This window comes from Cupressus sempervirens, chromosome 3 (genome assembly GCF_028749045.1).
Source record: "Cupressus sempervirens isolate cs-2001-9-10 chromosome 3, ASM2874904v1, whole genome shotgun sequence".
NCBI lineage: Eukaryota > Viridiplantae > Streptophyta > Pinopsida > Cupressales > Cupressaceae > Cupressus > Cupressus sempervirens.
In genome coordinates this window covers 67,649,245-67,666,255 of record NC_143120.1, presented here as the reverse complement: position 1 = coordinate 67,666,255, position 17,011 = coordinate 67,649,245, and the positions used below count along the sequence as shown (strand labels likewise).

The window sequence follows — 17,011 nt, the reverse complement described above, 5'->3', positions numbered from 1 at the left end:
CACTAACTAAGAGAAGCAGAAGAGTGGTGTGATTAATTCATCAATGAGAAATGTACTTCTCATTGTGGATCATAGAAAAAATAAATAAATAAATATTAAAAAAATTGAGCTACCTGTGTATGGGACTTAACACATTCTTGAGTGTGTTACCTATGAGATTTAGCAAATTCTTATGTGTTACCCATATATAAGATTTAACATATGTGTCTTGATGTGTTACCCAAATATGAGATTTGGTAGGCTTGTATGTGTTACCCATATATGAGCTTAGCATATGTGTGTGGAAAAGAAAGAGAGACACAACCTTAAGGATGCTCACTTCCTAAATTGAAGGTGTGCATGGAGAATCCCTTCTTTAGGATTGTGCATAATTCATAAAGGGATTAACAAGATGTGTGTGCAAAAAGTGATGAAGCAATAATGCATAGATCTAAGGATGACCAAGAAAGCATACCAAACCCCTAAGTCTAACGTACTATAATTCATTATCAAAATATGTATTTGTTACTCCATGAGAATGATTTTAGAATGTTATAGGATAGGTCAAATGGTCTAGCATGTGTGTGTCATGCTAGTCAACCAATCCAAGACATGAAAAAGAAAGAGTAACTGGCCCTAGCAAGTTTTGTTATCCTAGTGTACTATATATGGAAAACGTATGAAAATAAGGGGGACCATGTATGCCTCCCCTTAAGATGGAAAAATAAGTTCTTATTTTAGCATCTTAAGAAAGTGATGAAGGAGGATAAATCAATTTCAACATCAAGATAGTATCCACAAGCAACATCCAGTCTAAACTAAAGAGGTCACAGCTCCTATGAGGTCATAGAAGAGTAGAATGCAACGAGACACCATGCAAGAAGTTAAAAAATAAATCCTTGCAAGGGATAACACACTATTATAAGGCTCCAACGTAAGTGATCAATCTACAATGGAAATCCAATTGCTAATGATACAAGGTTGAATTTCACATGATAAACAAACACACACAACTAAAGGAAATAGTGGATCCTTGAGAAAATAATAAAATGGATTAGGTTCCTTTGCCCCCCAAGTGTAGGAATAGAGGGAAAAGAGGACCTATTATGCTACTCACAAAGTGGACCATGCAAGACAATGAGCCCCCTGGAGATAGGCTAACAATGTAACATGATGTGGAGCAACATAATAGGGACCTAGATATTATTTAAAGAAATTAGGAATTAAATAGAGCTCATCTATCATAAAAAGATATGTGAATAACCCCATTAGTAATGAGTTGTTGAATCTTGTAATGTAAAGCTTGAAAAACATTAGTAAATGGATCATGATAACAGTGATACATGAAAAAATGGAAGATTCATAATTGTTGACTATGTTTCTTTCTATGTTTAGTTCTAGTAATCACCTTAGTGTGAAGAAGCTTAGGAAAAACAAGTTCTCTACTAGTAAAAGATGATAAAGGAGAGGATTTCAACAAAAGATGTGACTTTGTTTTGCACATCCTAATGTATGATCAGCAATCGTATTAAAAGAATACGTATGACCCCCTTATTAGGTTTGATAGATTCATCATCACTAAAAGCAACAACAAAGTTAGTAGAAGAGAGATTTTGTCAAGGTTTCATGAATGAAAGGTCTTTAACTCTATACTCGCCAATAAAAGTTGGATTAAAATCTAAGGTACCCCAATCATCTTTGGATAAAGGGAAAGAAGGGTCTTCTTTAGTTTCAAGTTTCTTCACTTCCTGTGTAGGATGAGAAACTTGAGCATATTTCACATTTAAACAATAATTAGGTGCATCAATAGCTTGAAGAGTATACATAACATTGTTATATAAAAGTTGACCTTACAATGAATAGTTGAAGGAACAATATACATAGAATGCAATTAAGGTCTTCTTGGGAGAATGTTATAATTGAGAGTTCCAAGCATAACATGTATAGGAGCATCCAATATCACCAAAGCTTCATATGTAGTGTTATAATTGTTGAGATAATGGGTGTTGCACACATTGCATAATATTGTTATTTTATTATTTTATTTTATTATGTAATGTTGTACTTAGATGGACGTGCAACATGTAAAGATTCTCATGGAATATTCTTGATAAGTTGTATTGTAACATTGTGAAAATATTTCATGTAATTATTTAATATTGGGGAAAAGAATTAAATGCCCAATATTAAATGTGGGGTCAGTGGGTTAGGTAGCACATGGTTTTAGCACATGGTTTATGTAATACCACATGGTGGTTTTGTGGGACTTGCTACTATATAAGCAGCCACAAGGGTAGTTGTTGTAGAGAGAAAGAGAGTGGCAAGGAGAAGACAAAAGGAAAGAGTCGAGCGGGACAAGGCTTGACAGGTTAGCCAAGGGAGCATTTGTGAAGGTTGAAAGCATGGCATGGGATTTGTGGATTCATGCTTGTTCACATAGTTTGCTCGGTTGTGGCTATGGCCATGAAGGCTTCCATGGTTGTATGACAATGATATTTTTGCTGAATAATACATGGTGATGGATGCTTTTGGAGGCTGGGTTTTTCCCTCAATGAGGGTTTCCCAAGGTATATCTTGTGTCACAATTTTGTGGGTATGTTGTCTATTCTCTTGCATGTGGATTTTAATTCTGTGTTTATTTCAGATTTATTATGGGTTATGTGGAAACGGTTATATTTTTTTTTGCCAAGTTTCCTTACAAATGGTATCAGAGCTATGGTTTTATTGTTTGTAACCCTAGATTGAATCCATGGGAATGCATGAGAGGATAAAAGAAAAGGGCAAGATATATGAATGATTTATTGCAGATGGGTTTTAGGTTTGCTGTTATGATGGGATGTTAAAAGATTTGGGCATGTGAAATTGTTGGAGAAAAGGATTTTTCGGATGTTTCATTTAAAATGAAGGTTTTGGGGGCTAGCATGCAGAAATGACCTCCTGGGTAAAAATAGACCTCACCATTAGATCTGGGTCAACATTTCCATAAATTTTGATATATAATATGCCCTAGTTTGGCCATGTTCAGAGGAAATGAAAGAGTTTTTTAGTTTCAGCCCATGATGGCCGTCAAATTCAATCTCGTAGGAATTTTCGTCACTAAAAAAAATTAAAAAAATGAAAAATCGTACTGAAAATGGTAAAAAAACTGTCTTAGTAAAACGGCCATAACTTTCTCTCAGAATGTTGGATTTCAGAGTTCTTATAGGTGTTGGAAAGCTAATTCAGAGCACTACAAGATGGTGTAGGTTTGGTTCTATGATTTTGAGATTTTGTCAAGTTTTAAGAGCCCTAAAGTCAGATGTTATTTATTTTGAGCACGAATTGGGGCATAATTTGGGCATACGGAGTCGGATTTTGGACTTTGAGTAGTCAACAGAAAGCTCTTGGAGAGCTCTACACATTGGTTCAGATTTGGTGCAGGTTTGGCATGATTTATTTGTTGATATATTTATCTGAACAATTTATGGTATATATTTTGACTATGGTAACATTGTGAGTTTATGACATTGGAGATTTAAGATTTGATGTCATTGTATACTCAGTTCATATTTCAATTTGGTCTCATGATGATATGGTTATCAGTGTTTGGTTTGGATATGCATGATGACTTGTTGGGTCTACAAGTTGTGCAGTGTTGTAAGCGGTCTATACTTACAGGTTGCATTTATAGCTTGGTTATGGGTTGTTTTTGCCCATTGATCTTTCATTATTGATGCATATTCAGATTGATGGCTTGGATTTGGGTTGTCTATGCCCTAAGTCACATGATTTTATCTTCATGTAGAAGGGATGAGATGTTGTTACCAAGGACAGTCATGGTGGAGGATTGTGGTTGACTATTTTATGCTGACAGGTTGGACACTTTGAGAACCAGATGCTCAGTTCATGAATGTGATCATGGTGTCATAAATTTTGGCATGACATGATTGGATATACAGGTACATCCTTGATGTTCATTAGCTTGGATTTTTTGATTTGGTTATGGTGGTATATCTTCTTGGTTGAGGATCATGGTTATTTGGTTTTCTTTTGAGGAGCTCATGATGTGCACTTTGAGTTCTTTGATAGTTTGATGTCTTGGTTGATTCTCATGGTTAGAGGATGGGTTTTTTCATCATGATGTCATGGATAGCTTGGATACACGATTTAGTGGGAGCTTGTGACAGTGATGGGGTGACAGTGCAGGATTAGTTCCTGGTTTGGTTTATATCTTCTTGGTTTGGAGAGGATGGATTTTATGATGCCATAGGTGACTTGGTACCACAGTTGAGTGGGAATTGTTGGCATTGATATATTTATTGAGTGTTTGCAGATGTTGGAGGTTTGTCTTAGATCCTGTCGCTGCAGAAGCGTCTTTGACATTTGCATGGTGCACTTGTTATCTTCATGGTGTTTGAAGATGGTTAGATCTTGAGGATTCATAGAGTTCTTGGTTATCTTCATGGTGTGTGGAGATGGTTCTTCATGGTATGTGGAGATGGTTTTCTTCATGGTGTGTGGAGATGGTTGCATCTTGAGGACTCACAGGGTTCTTGGCAAAGGTGTGGTTTATGCTTTTATTTGGCATGTTATCCTTGGTATGAGGATGGTTTCATTATTATGTCATGGTATACTCTTGATACGCGTTTAGAGTTGTGACATGTTATGGTATGTTCAGATAGAGCATGTTATCTCTTTGGATGAGATGGTTAGATCATGTTGTCATGTTTATGTTCCTAAGGCCATGGTTGGAACTTTGACATTGATCTTGGTTTAGTTTTCTTGGTATTGAGTACACTGATCATAAGTTGGATACTTCATGATATTGCTATGTTGCATTTGGAGTTGGCATGAATTGATTGGTTACAGGTGCTCATGGATACTTAGAGATGGTGGTGATGCTGAATTCTCTTGGATTAGAGAAGTATTTGTTGGGACAGTTGATGGTTTCAGCAGGAAGTCCGAGGGGCAGTCACCTGATATGGACTTGAGAGGAGATTGTTCTTAGATGAGTCTTGGTTGGAGACTTGGGTATCTTGATGAGCATTCTCATTCCCCACTCTTGGTCTACTCGGCGGTTTGCTACTTGAGAGGTATAACCCATTGTTTCTCTCAGTTGCATTATATTTATGTTTGTCTTTCATGGATATGGATCTTGAGCTATGGTACATGAGTTAGTTCTGGAGGGTTCATTTGAGAGATGGTTTAGCATTGGTTATCTCCATGTGCATATGTTGTTATGCTGGTTGAGTTTGGGAGATGGTTTTATATTTGGGCATATTCCTTGGATTAGGAATGGTTATTCCTTGGTTTAGGAATGGGTTTATTGAGTTTGATCTTCTTGTGAGAGGCTTACATCCATGATTAGTTATATGGTATGGTTTGGGTGTTGTTGAGGCTTCTTGTTGGGGTTTTATGAAGGAGATCATACTTGCACAGTTTACATCTAGAGGTGTGTGTAGAAGGACATGATACAGGTTATGATTTGCATGGTTTCTCTGGTCTTGGTTGTTCAGTTTTGCTTACATTGGATTTGAGATTGGTTAGAGATTGTGATCACTGGTTTGTGCTCATGTATGTCATGTGAGAGATGACATGGTTATTCCTTTATCTCTTTCTTCTGTTGGTTGTGGAGAACTTGGGAGAGCATTGGAGACTTGTTATGAGAGTTTTTTCTTGCAGGATATTGGATTATGTATTGCGGATGTCCTTGATACTACATGGATTCACTTCTTTGAGATGTTGTGAGTGGATTGGTTATAGATTTGACATTATCTTTTGCAGTGGGAGCTTCTTGGTATATATGTGGTAGGTATTGCTCTTGAGGCTTGTGATTGCAGGTTATAGATTGGATATGTCGGTGATATAAGATTCACTTGTTATACCTTTTGGAGGTATGGATAGTTGGATGGGTTTGGCACTTGCTGTGGGTGCTATTTCAGCTATGGATATATTTTGACAACTACGGATACATTTGATTACCTTTGGATCAGGTTTTTTGTGCTTGGAATTTCAATTGGTACAGGATTTTATGATCTTCTAATGTGACAGGTTGGGTGGCTTTCTCTTTGGATGGCTTCTATGTATGTCCAGTGGGAGTGGCATAATAGGAGGTGAGATCATTCATGTTCGAGATGCTAGATACTTTGATTTTGTTGCGGGTACCAAGATGGAGCACTTGGTGTATTTTGATCCATGATGGTGGATGTGCTAGGAGGGATTGTTCCCTTGTTCATTTTTTTTGTGTGGCTACGGATTGACCCTATGCAATGTATACAACAAGTGGGAGATTGTTGAGATAATGGGTGTTGCACACATTGCATAATATTGTTATTTTATTATTTTATTTTATTATGTAATGTTGTACCTAGATGGACGTGCAACATGTAAAGATTCTCATAGAATATTCTTGATGAGTTGTATTGTAACATTGTGAAAATATTTCATGTAATTATTTAATATTGGGGAAAAGAATTAAATGCCCAATATTAAATGTGGGGTCAGTGGGTTAGGTAGCAAATGGTTTTAGCACATGGTTTATGTAATACCACTTGGTGGTTTTGTGGGACTTGTTACTATATAAGCAGCCACAAGGGTAATTGTTGTAGAGAGAAAAAGAGTGACAAGGAGAAGACAAAAGGAAAGAGTCGAGCGGAACAAGGCTTGACAGGTTAGCCAAGGGAGCATTTGTGAAGGTTGAAAACATGGCATGGGATGTGTGGATTCATGCCTGTTCACATAGTTTGCTCGGTTGTGGCTATGGCCATGAAAGCTTCCATGGTTGTATGGCAATGATATTTTTGCTGAATAATACATGGTGATGGATGCTTTTGGAGGTTGGGTTTTTCCCTCAATGAGGGTTTCCCAAGGTATATCTTGTGTCACAATTTTGTGGGTATGTTGTCTATTCTCTTGCATGTGGATTTTAATTCTGTGTTTATTTCAAATTTATTATGGGTTATGTGAAAACAGTTATATTCTTTGTTGTCAAGTTTCCTTACAATAATACCCAAAGTTTCCTTAGCAATGTTATCAAATCCTTGAAGAGGAATGCATCTAGTTGAATAGTATAAATATCAACATTCATAACCTTTAACATATCCATATTACAAATATTCGAACTAGATCCATTATCAATCAAAGTTCAATGTATGTTATTTTTATTAATATATATAGCAACTATAAGTGCATTGTAACAATCTTGAATCTCTCTAGGAGGAAAATCATCATGAGTGTAGGATAGGGGTAGTAGGCATGCATTGTAAAAGGTCATTGATGTTATCTTGATTAGGAAGTGGAATTGATAGATTGGATAAAGCTTTTTTCAAGGCTTCATGGTATGTAAGAGATGTTTGAAGAAGTTCCCAAAGAGAAATCTTGGTGAGGGTATTCTATAATTACAATAGCAAATCATAATCCAACCAAGATTTTGAGAAAGATGAGGTGGAGGAGGAAGAACGGGTTGGGAAGGTGGAAGAGTAGTGCACTGAAGATTATGCCTTGATCGGTAGGTGTGAGACATCACAAGATAATCCATAGGACTAGGAGATTTTCTCTTAATAGTTATTTGAGAACAACCTTAATAATCCTAAGAGACTAAGTAAGATGGTGATGAATATTGACCATGTTAACTTGATGAAGCTCTTGTTATTTGTAGGGTTATGGCTAGAAGAGAGGATAAAGATTGTGATCTTCCATTAATACTTTGTTTCCAGTAGAAACATTATCCTTAAAAGGGAAAAGAAGATCCATGTTGAAAAGAAAAGGTATCTTGTATCTTGTATTCGACAAACAATATCCATTATCTTACATAGAAATCAAAGTGTGCACATCTCTAAAGTCAGGTATGAAAGCTATTAGCGCAAGAAAAATAACCTCATCATATTACGTAGAAATCAGAAGAGTACATATTCGATTATGTTAGGTCTGAAAGCTATCAGTCCAAGCCTAGGCACAATAGAGAGAAGGATACATATTACACAAAAACATAGTACACGCTTTACAATGCCCAAATATTTGCATCCAGAGCTCACATGCAAGAAATTTCTTGTATGTATGACGTACCCATCAACTAGGTTTGATAGAACAGCCGGAATATTTTTCTCTAAACATATCTGAGGGAATCTACGCTGCGTAAGGACGGATGGTCACTGACTGCATCTGCCACACATTGAGGCTCTTTACTGTGACAGTTGTAGTGGCATTGTTGAACAAGAAAAGCTTAGCAGAACCATCAATTGCCACAGTTGGATACACCCTCGATGTAATGCAAGTCCTTCCACCTTGGGCAAAGCTTTCAACAATTGAGTGATCAACCTGGACCAGAATTGAAAAATTTGTAAGTCGTGTTTTGTATGATATGGAGAAATTTGTTGAAGTCTGGTAAGCTGAAAAATCTCAAGTTTTTGAAAACCGGCTCATCTTCGTAAGATGAAGTTACTTATGAAATTAAGATTACTTTTAAATAGCTTATTTTGAAAATCTGAACCTACCAGCACTCGGACAGAGATTGTTCTTTCGTCTACTAGGACGGGTACATAGCTTCCATGATTTCTCAAAATAAGATCAGATGCAAGTGATGACCTGCATTCGACATAAACACAAAGTCAGGTGAAAAAATGTTTTCGATTTTAATGCTTCTGTCCTCTTTTTAACTTGCCGCTATAACCTGTATTGGGGTTTGAACTTTGAACCTCTACCTATTTGGCAATGCTCACCTGATCTCATCATGGCAGAAAAACGTCTTGACCTCCCCATCAGATGCTTTGGTAATGTAAAAATAAGCAGCTGTTTGTTCCCTTCTGTTCTGGTCAGCCAGAACAAGAAGCCCGAAAGGACCTAGAGCACCCCTGCCTGCCGCCCCCTCACTGGTGCTGCAGTTGTACGTTACATCTGCTTCCGTTAAACTTCCGAGAGTGGCTTCAGATGGGAATTCAAGAACAAGCTCGATGTCCAACTATAACATGCCACAGTATTGAGACCAGTAAAGTAAGTCAGTTTCTATGTGAACAAGCTTAGAGCCTCTGCTACAGAGGTGATACAATAAATAAAAGTCAAGTGCCTCGCAGAAAACCCACACATGTATGGTCCCTTAGGGAGATTTACAATTAGATTTTCACAATCTATAATTTTATATTTATGCTTCGAAATGAGATTGTTCGGATCTGTAATCTTATATTTATGTCAGAATAAGAGATCCAGAAGCATAAATATAAGATTTACAATGTAAATTTACAAGTTAAATGGTTTAGCTGCTCCCGTATTATACATCGAAGATGTGAATTTCCCATTTCATTACCTGGGATGATTCGGGTGTATTGACCTCTATCACAGATTCTGGTGAGAGCACAACATTCTCCAGCTTATGCTCATCTGAACGAAGGTCGCTGATTTCTTCAACTGGCCACTGAATGATGTTGGCCTTCGTCTTCGCATCAAACCAGACACTTCTTGGAACCGTCTGCAAGGCAAATCCAAACAAAGACAGTTGTCGTCAACTTAATTCAAAAGAAAGGTAGATAACACAAGACCATATAATTTGGGTTAAAATATGGATTTGAAATACTGTTTTAGTGATAGCTTCTATTTGAAAGTCTATTCTCTACTCCCAGTTTCTAGAGAACCTAAAGATCACTTGGGTTAGAATGTATTTACTATTTCATTTTCCATCCTTGTTATTTGTACAAAAATGTTTCCGCCTAAACAATTCTATATAAATTTCACAATGTTGTTCACAAAACTGTATTTCACAATGTTTGCACAAAACTGAACAGGAATGTTAAAACAGCCACCAGTACATTTTACAGACAATTTTCATATTTATCAACACTTTTTGTTGCTTGTAATCTAATATGGGGATCCAGTTATAGGCTTCTTCTATTGGTGATTTTGTATTGTCACTGCACATGACTATTGCACTGTAATATGTTACACTGAAAATGATTGTGAAGTGTGTATCTTAGTAATGGAAAAATTACAGTAATTTAGTAGAGGAAACCCAAAATAAGAGATGAATGGAGAAAATTAAAAACCTGAAGTGAAGCCCATCCCTTCAACAGATCATCCTGCTCGCTGTCGGTCTCTCCCACCCATCCCCATAGAATTCTTCGCTGGCGTACTGGATCATAAAAGGTCTTGGAGGCATAATACTTACCATAATCCAACCTAAGCCCAGTCCCTACATCCATCTCTGGATCATCGGGAACAAAAGTTTGATTGGCCACATTATATGTTCCAACGGCATAATAATCATGCTTGTCATCATCGAAACTTGCCTTCAACACATGTTTAACACCCGGCCCAGTTACAGAGGTGTCTAAACCCGCTGCTGTTCCGGATGCGTTTACTGGATAGAAATCCACACATTCCCACATACCAGTTCCAGACACCTGGTGCAGAATTCCCTCCTCCTCATATTGCACAAAATCCTCAGTCTTAAAAATAATGGCAATGCCTGTTTTGTTCAGCTTGGATCCTATGATAATCCTCCAAACACCATCTTCTGATAACCAGCCCGTGGTGGGATCCCTAAAATCAGTCAGACCAATCCCCTGCGGTGGAACCAAGACTGGATTGGCCTCCGATTTAGTCCAGTTTTGGAGGAGAGGGTCCTCCGGGTCCGCTGGAAAGGCCAGATTCTGGACCTGAACAGACTCATTGGTGGATCCAGTGTAAAGCATAGCAAGCCTACCATCCTGCAAAAACGTAGCGGAGCCCGTCCAGACCCCATTAATGTCATACCACTGATCTGGAACCATGGCCAACTCCAGATAATACCAGTGAACCAGGTCTCTGGAGATCGCATGCCCCCATGTTATGTTCCCCCATATTGCCGAGTCTGGATTATACTGATAGAACAAGTGATACCATCCCTTATAAACGAGTGGCCCTGAAACACAACAACAGGAGCACAATTTGGTTCAAAACGGAGGTCTAGTATTGAGTGGAATGCCAATTACGTAAAGTAACATATTTGAAACAGAAAAAAATGAGATTTGTGATATTGCTATCAGGATTTAACTCTGTATTTTTGAGTCAAACTTATTGACTCATGTTTCATGAGTGATTGACATGAATCTATTTCTTATGAGAATAAATGTAGTAGTACTGGGATGGGTGACCTCTCGGAAAGTCCTGGTGCTTCACCTCTGTGAGCATCACCTAGATCCAATGAGTGCTAAGTGTTCCATTTATTCTATGAGAGATGGATTCGTGTGAATCACTGCTCATGAAACATAGATTAATGAGTTTGACTTAAAACTACAGTCAAAACCTGATAATCACAATTTGACTTGTGGAAAATATCTCCTACTTATCAAAATGAGATTTGTCTATTAAGATGCAGATGGGTACAACAATAGATCAAGAAATAACTGTTCTGTTCAATTCAAAAGCTAATATTTGGAGCTTCAACATTTCATCAAGAGCAAGGAGTTGTATAATTTGGGCAGTATTCCATTACAGAATAAGGAAACAAAATGAGTATTTGTATCTGTCTATTGAGATGCTGAATTCTGAAACGATTATAACATTGGAACAAGAAAACGCCATACAGTTCAGTCAGGAGCTACATTTGGTGGGAGAATAGCAAATGTATGAATTGATACATTTGAAAGAGAGAGAGGATGGATTTATTTGTGCGTAAGCAAACTTTTCAAAATGGCTATTGAAATAGTACAGCAAATAAAGTTCATTCATGTTCAAGAGGGTTCGTCCGTTGAGATATTAAATTCCTGAAATTGATGATGGAATGGATCAAGTAAACACTGTTCAATTGTTCTAAAATTAAATGAAAGCGGATTTTCTGTTGAGAATTAAGATATGATGCAATAAACACGTGGGACTCTCGTTAGATTCACCTTAACCCTCGAAAGATGTGCTATGTCCCTTTAGGCTAATCCTCCTTCATTCCTACTGTACAGCTTGCTGGATTCAAGACTTAAATGGAAGAGGAAACCAAGTCCGCAATGAAGTAGCCATCATAAATCCAAAAAAATGTTCTCCATGTTTGATTCTTGCTAATAGACTGAAAAGAACCAATTTCACGCAAATAATTTACCTTCGATTTTTCTTGCTGGATTGGTGTTCTTTTATTTTTTCTAGCTGGATGTACAAGTATACGTTTCAAATCTAATCTCAACTACCACCTTCAATATTATTGGACTAATAACTTCATAATTTTTCAATAGTACAGATCAAATCTAGCTGTTTTTCTTATTCTTTGTAGAATTTCTGTATTTGGCAGGTGGAAATAGCAGGGGCAAACCAAATCAAAGAGTGCTTCAGACTACAATTCCAAAAATACCAAAGAAGAATAAAGGACAGACCAAAATCCTTTGTCTTTAAGAATAAAGGATCAAGGGCAGAGAAAAATAATTTTTCTTTGGGAGTCGCTATAGGGTAAAGCCACAATTTACTGCTGAAATAAGACAAATAATTACTGAGACATATTCTGCAATAGCGCTAAAATACACAATAAACATAAGACACTTCAATTCCAAGTTTCTAGGCTCTCGCGCATATAATGGGTCTGAATTTTGATCAATCCAGAGCTAGCATATATGACGGATATCCAAATTCAAATTGGGCAAAAGATTTGAACAATTCAGAACTCCCATATTACGGAAACCCAAATTCAAAATGGGCAAAAGAATTTAACAATTCGTTCCTAACATATCGAAGATACCCAATTCAAAATAGGTAATGGATTTGAACAATCTTACCGTCCGGATCTGCATCAAGAATCCATCCATAGCGTCCAGCGCGCACCCACAAAAAAAATCAACAAATCAGCCCAATTTAAACATGAATAATCCATTCAACCCTTAAAAAGCATGCGGGTCCGGCGAGAAAGCCTAATATTCTTGTTGCTCACTCTGTTAAAAAAAGCAAAGACCTCAACACGTAAGGTACAAACAAGCGAGAAGGGAGGAGGTTGAATACCGTTCATCCAATTCTTCTGCGGTTGGAAATGGAATCCAGTCCTCTGCCATCTGAGCTCTGCATTCGTCCACGGGAATGGGGAAGATGAGAAGGCAATTCCTACACTCTTTTCTGAGACTCCATTAGCAGGTCCCCTTGAAATAGTATACACTACATGCTCCTGTTCTTGTTCATCGTTTTTCTGTTCTAACCCTGTTTCTCTGGTTAATATAGCCACACATGCAGCAATTAACACAATAGACAGGAGAAACAAAGAGATATGAGTCCTCTTTGATTTCTTTCTGCTATCTTCATTGTTCAAGAGACCCAAATAAGGCCCAGCTCCATCCTCCAAACTCACCTTCCCCATTGTTTTCGCTCATTCAAGTTTCAGTGTGTTAAAACCCTTTATTTATACCCATCACCTACCCCTCAACATCTTACTGTTTCTACCGCTGGCCGCAACAATGTGATTGTGGACTCTAATCCCTACAAAATTCAAATAAAAACAAAAACTCCCAAAATTCAATACTCAGAATAATCTCCACCAGAGTCCTTAAAAAAGGTTAAGGACTCACTGGTGGCTTTGATCCTCAGAAAAGCATAAACTTTCCGACAAGAGACCCAGAACAACAATTAGTTGGTTATTGAAAAAAAATCCCGCCCGTTAGAAGAAGCCATAAGCTCCGATTACACTACTAACCCCGGACTAATTGTTTAATGTCTAAATCACTTGCACTGCTTGTAAAAACATGTGGTGCATGCTCTCTGCGATTCGAACCCTGTACCTGATAGGAAGTATGGCCTTCACGTAATATGGAAAGTGAATGGCGAAGGGACCCACCCACATGTCTCTGACACGATTAACAGCTGGCATTATTTTGTTTTAATTCATCTCGAAAATCCAGATTGAAGGAAATAATTTGTGGTCAAATTAAAATTATTTGCGGTCAAAACTTTTGGTGGGAAGTTAGCCAATGATATGCTGCCAACTAGATTGCAAGATCCAATAGAACCGGAATGTTTTGGAGGGGTCCATGATGACGTGTTAAGCGCTGTTTTCGGTGTCTTTTTGAAAAGCTTATTAATATTTAACGTAAAGTCGCAATGAATGCTTTGACATTTTTAAATGGCCAATCACTTATTGGCACGTGGAACCCGGATATAACGATTACCCAGGCAAATGGTTTACTGAATTTTGAATCCCTAACGTTTTACGCAGCGCAAATTTATTGCTTTTACTGCTTTTATTGCTTTTCGTGCTAATGAATTTGAATGAATTTATCCGGTGAAATGAAGCATTTTGGAATTCAAAAAATAGTTAAGCTTTTTGAATGTTTTTTTGCAAGGGTTTTTTTTTTTTTTAAGGAGTTTTAAAGTTGAAAGGTGGTTAATTCATTATGATATATTGTTATCAGGTAGTTATTAAGTTTAAGATGATTTTTATTATAGATAAGTTTGTTAGAATGTTGTTTTTTCCAATTTCCGTTCAAAACTAAATTGTACTTGTTTAGTTTGGAATGATTTCTAATTTAGATATAGATTTGTTTCAAATTATTGGTTTCTAAATTTCATTTAAAAGTGAAATGTGGTTGTTTAGTTGAAAACAATTTTTATTTTAAATGTGTAATTTTTCAAATTATTGTTTTTTATAAGATTTATTCAAAAGTAGGATGTTTATATCATGGTCTTATGTTATTGTTTGGCTTATTTTGACTAATACTTAATGCTCAACTTTTTAAGAAAATAAATGACTTGAAATGTGAATAAATAAATTGAATAAATTTTTAATAGGAATAAAATATTTAATATATTATCATTTCAAGTGAAATGTGATTATCTAGTTCAAGATCATTTTTAATTTAGATGTATACTTGTTCAAATCATTATTTTTACAATTTTCATTTGAATGAAAAATGTGGTTGTCTACTCTAATATTATTTTTAATTTATATGTAAGCTTGTTCAAGTTATTGTTTTTTACACTTTCCATTCAAAGGTCAAATGTGGTTGTTTAATTCAAAATAATTTTGAAATTGTAGATTTAAGGGTGGTGGATAATAAGACACTGAATCCAAATGAAATACCTCTAACCCAAATGAGAGTCTCACAACTTACTCTTGTGTTATAAACTCTTGCCTACTTTATTATAAAAAAAATTATTTACTAACAAACTTGTTTAAAATATTATTTTTAACAATCTCCATTCAAAAACAAAATGTGGTTGTTTACTTCAAAATAATTTCTAAAATTTGGATGTAAACTCCTTCAAATTATTGTTTTTTTACAATTTTTAGTCAAAATCAGAATATAGTTATTTGGTCCAAAATAATTTATAAAGAAAACAACTTTTTTGAAGCATAACTTTTGTACAAAATGTAATTAGATGTTTTGAAGTTTGCAAGGCATATGACATCTTAGAATTAAAACTATTAAAGATGTTTTAGTTGGTATATTTAGCACATTTTTGTGAGAATGCTTTTATAATGAAAATTCATAGAATAATATGTCAATTTTTTCATATTTTCTTGGAATGTATTGTTGATATATGATGTTGAATTTCACCATTCTTATTAGTAAAATGATCTAGTTTATTTTTAATCTCCCACGTTTCAATGTCACTTTCAATGTCTTCATTTATTCTCAAATTTAATAACATCGTTTCAATATATGTATAAAAAGAAAATGGTTGTCTTAAAGAGAGTTTGTCATTATAGTTTTTTTTGGTTAATTAAGCTTGAACATTTCTTTTATTTTTTAGGAAGAAGTAAGAATTGAATTGTAATGAAGTATAAATTTATGAGGTGAATTTTTAAATCTAGGTTTGATTCATTGTATTCTAAAATAGGGGACATAGCCATAGGTTAGATTGATATATATAAAATTGTTGACAAAATGAAAATGGGGGAGGAAGATCAATTCAATATGACACAATGGTTGTCTCAAGCTTACTTGGAGTAGCTGTCTTTTTTATCTCTTTACAGTTAGTAGAGTTAGTTTTATAGTGTGCACAATTATATTGTGAAAATGAAAGAAAGATAACAAATCCACTAGTGGCATGGTAGTAGATATCAACCCACCTATGATATGAAAAATATTCTCCATTCCACAACATACAAAATATGCAAGTGGTAATTTAAAATAGCTCAAGTACTATGAGAAAAAGAATCAGGAAGCTATCAGCTTCATGAATGAAAGTTGTCAATGAACAAATTCCCACATAGAGCCAAAAAAATTGCAAAAATTATCTAAAAATTAGTGAATACTCAAGCACCTAGTATCTATGTTAATGCACCTATCAAAGGCTATATTGGTTTGACATCATCAATCCTATAATTGAAGGCTTGATCCCAATTAATGTTGTCCAACATGAAAATGACAGTGACTCTGAGTGGCAGAATGGCATATTTATACCATTACACTAAAATGCTTTAATGGATATCTACATACTTTTAGATCTAATTTTCTACACTAAACTAAAGATTTGAAGAATGAGTTTGATGTGGAAAATTTAAAATATAATTTTTTTTTTCTAAATTGATAATGTAAACATATGTCTTCATAATATTTATGTTGTATACATAATAACATAGTAATATCAATAAATCCAAAATTGTGGCCCTAACGAAAATACTATCACATTAATATTATTATAGTAAATATTTTAGTTGACGCACATGTTTTCAAAATGTGATTTGCTAACTCCATGTGACAATTTGAAAATACAAAAATTTTATTAATTCATAATATAATTGTTCTATCTTCACAATATCTCTATGATATTTGTAATAACATAGTAATGACATGTTTACCGCGAATCAAATATAGTTGTTGATTATGTTGCCAACGTCATAGTGGTGGGGTGTGACTAAAGGATGACATGACAAGGAAGTATGTGTTTTCTTAGCAATGTCATTTCATGCATTGATTGCAATATTATTAATGGGAAAGGAGGAGCAATTATAAAAGGAAATGGAAGTAATTAGAAGTGACTGATTGTTGATTTCGAGAAGTAGGAATGGGCAAAGGGATGACATTTTTAATTATACTTTTGTTCTTTCGCATGCTTTCTAGGTGCTTTTGGGAACCTTTCCTTCTCATTCCATTCTGTCTTTGCTTGTCACTGTTAGTCT

At 35.6% G+C, this 17,011-nt stretch overlaps 1 protein-coding gene and 1 long non-coding RNA gene across 4 annotated transcripts in view; one reads left to right on the top strand and one right to left on the bottom strand.

Annotated features, from left to right (window-relative positions):
* The window catches only part of LOC149564817 (uncharacterized), a 160,958-nt gene extending 145,716 nt beyond the window's left edge, over window positions 1–15,242 (top strand). The window contains exon 4 of one of the 2 annotated variants that reach the window (XR_016361950.1): window positions 14,921–15,242. This is a non-coding gene — a long non-coding RNA (uncharacterized LOC149564817). Of the gene's footprint in view, window positions 1–12,202; window positions 14,130–14,920 lie in introns of those variants that run through there. The other variant, XR_016361948.1, reaches the window with a different exon arrangement.
* Window positions 7,815–13,264, bottom strand: LOC149564818 (beta-fructofuranosidase, soluble isoenzyme I-like). Of its 2 annotated transcripts, XM_089818396.1 has the most exons (7): window positions 12,901–13,264; window positions 12,681–12,689; window positions 9,990–10,846; window positions 9,257–9,418; window positions 8,676–8,914; window positions 8,451–8,541; window positions 7,815–8,274 (listed from the first exon to the last, which is right to left on the bottom strand). In XM_089818396.1, exons 1-7 carry the CDS (start codon window positions 13,247–13,249, stop codon window positions 8,083–8,085), a joined length of 1,899 nt encoding a protein of 632 aa, XP_089674522.1. In that variant the 5' UTR covers window positions 13,250–13,264; the 3' UTR covers window positions 7,815–8,082. The 2 variants fall into 2 exon arrangements, with proteins under 2 accessions (XP_089674522.1, XP_089674523.1); XM_089818397.1 differs by lacking the exon at window positions 12,681–12,689.
* Window positions 15,243–17,011: the final 1,769 nt, after the last annotated feature.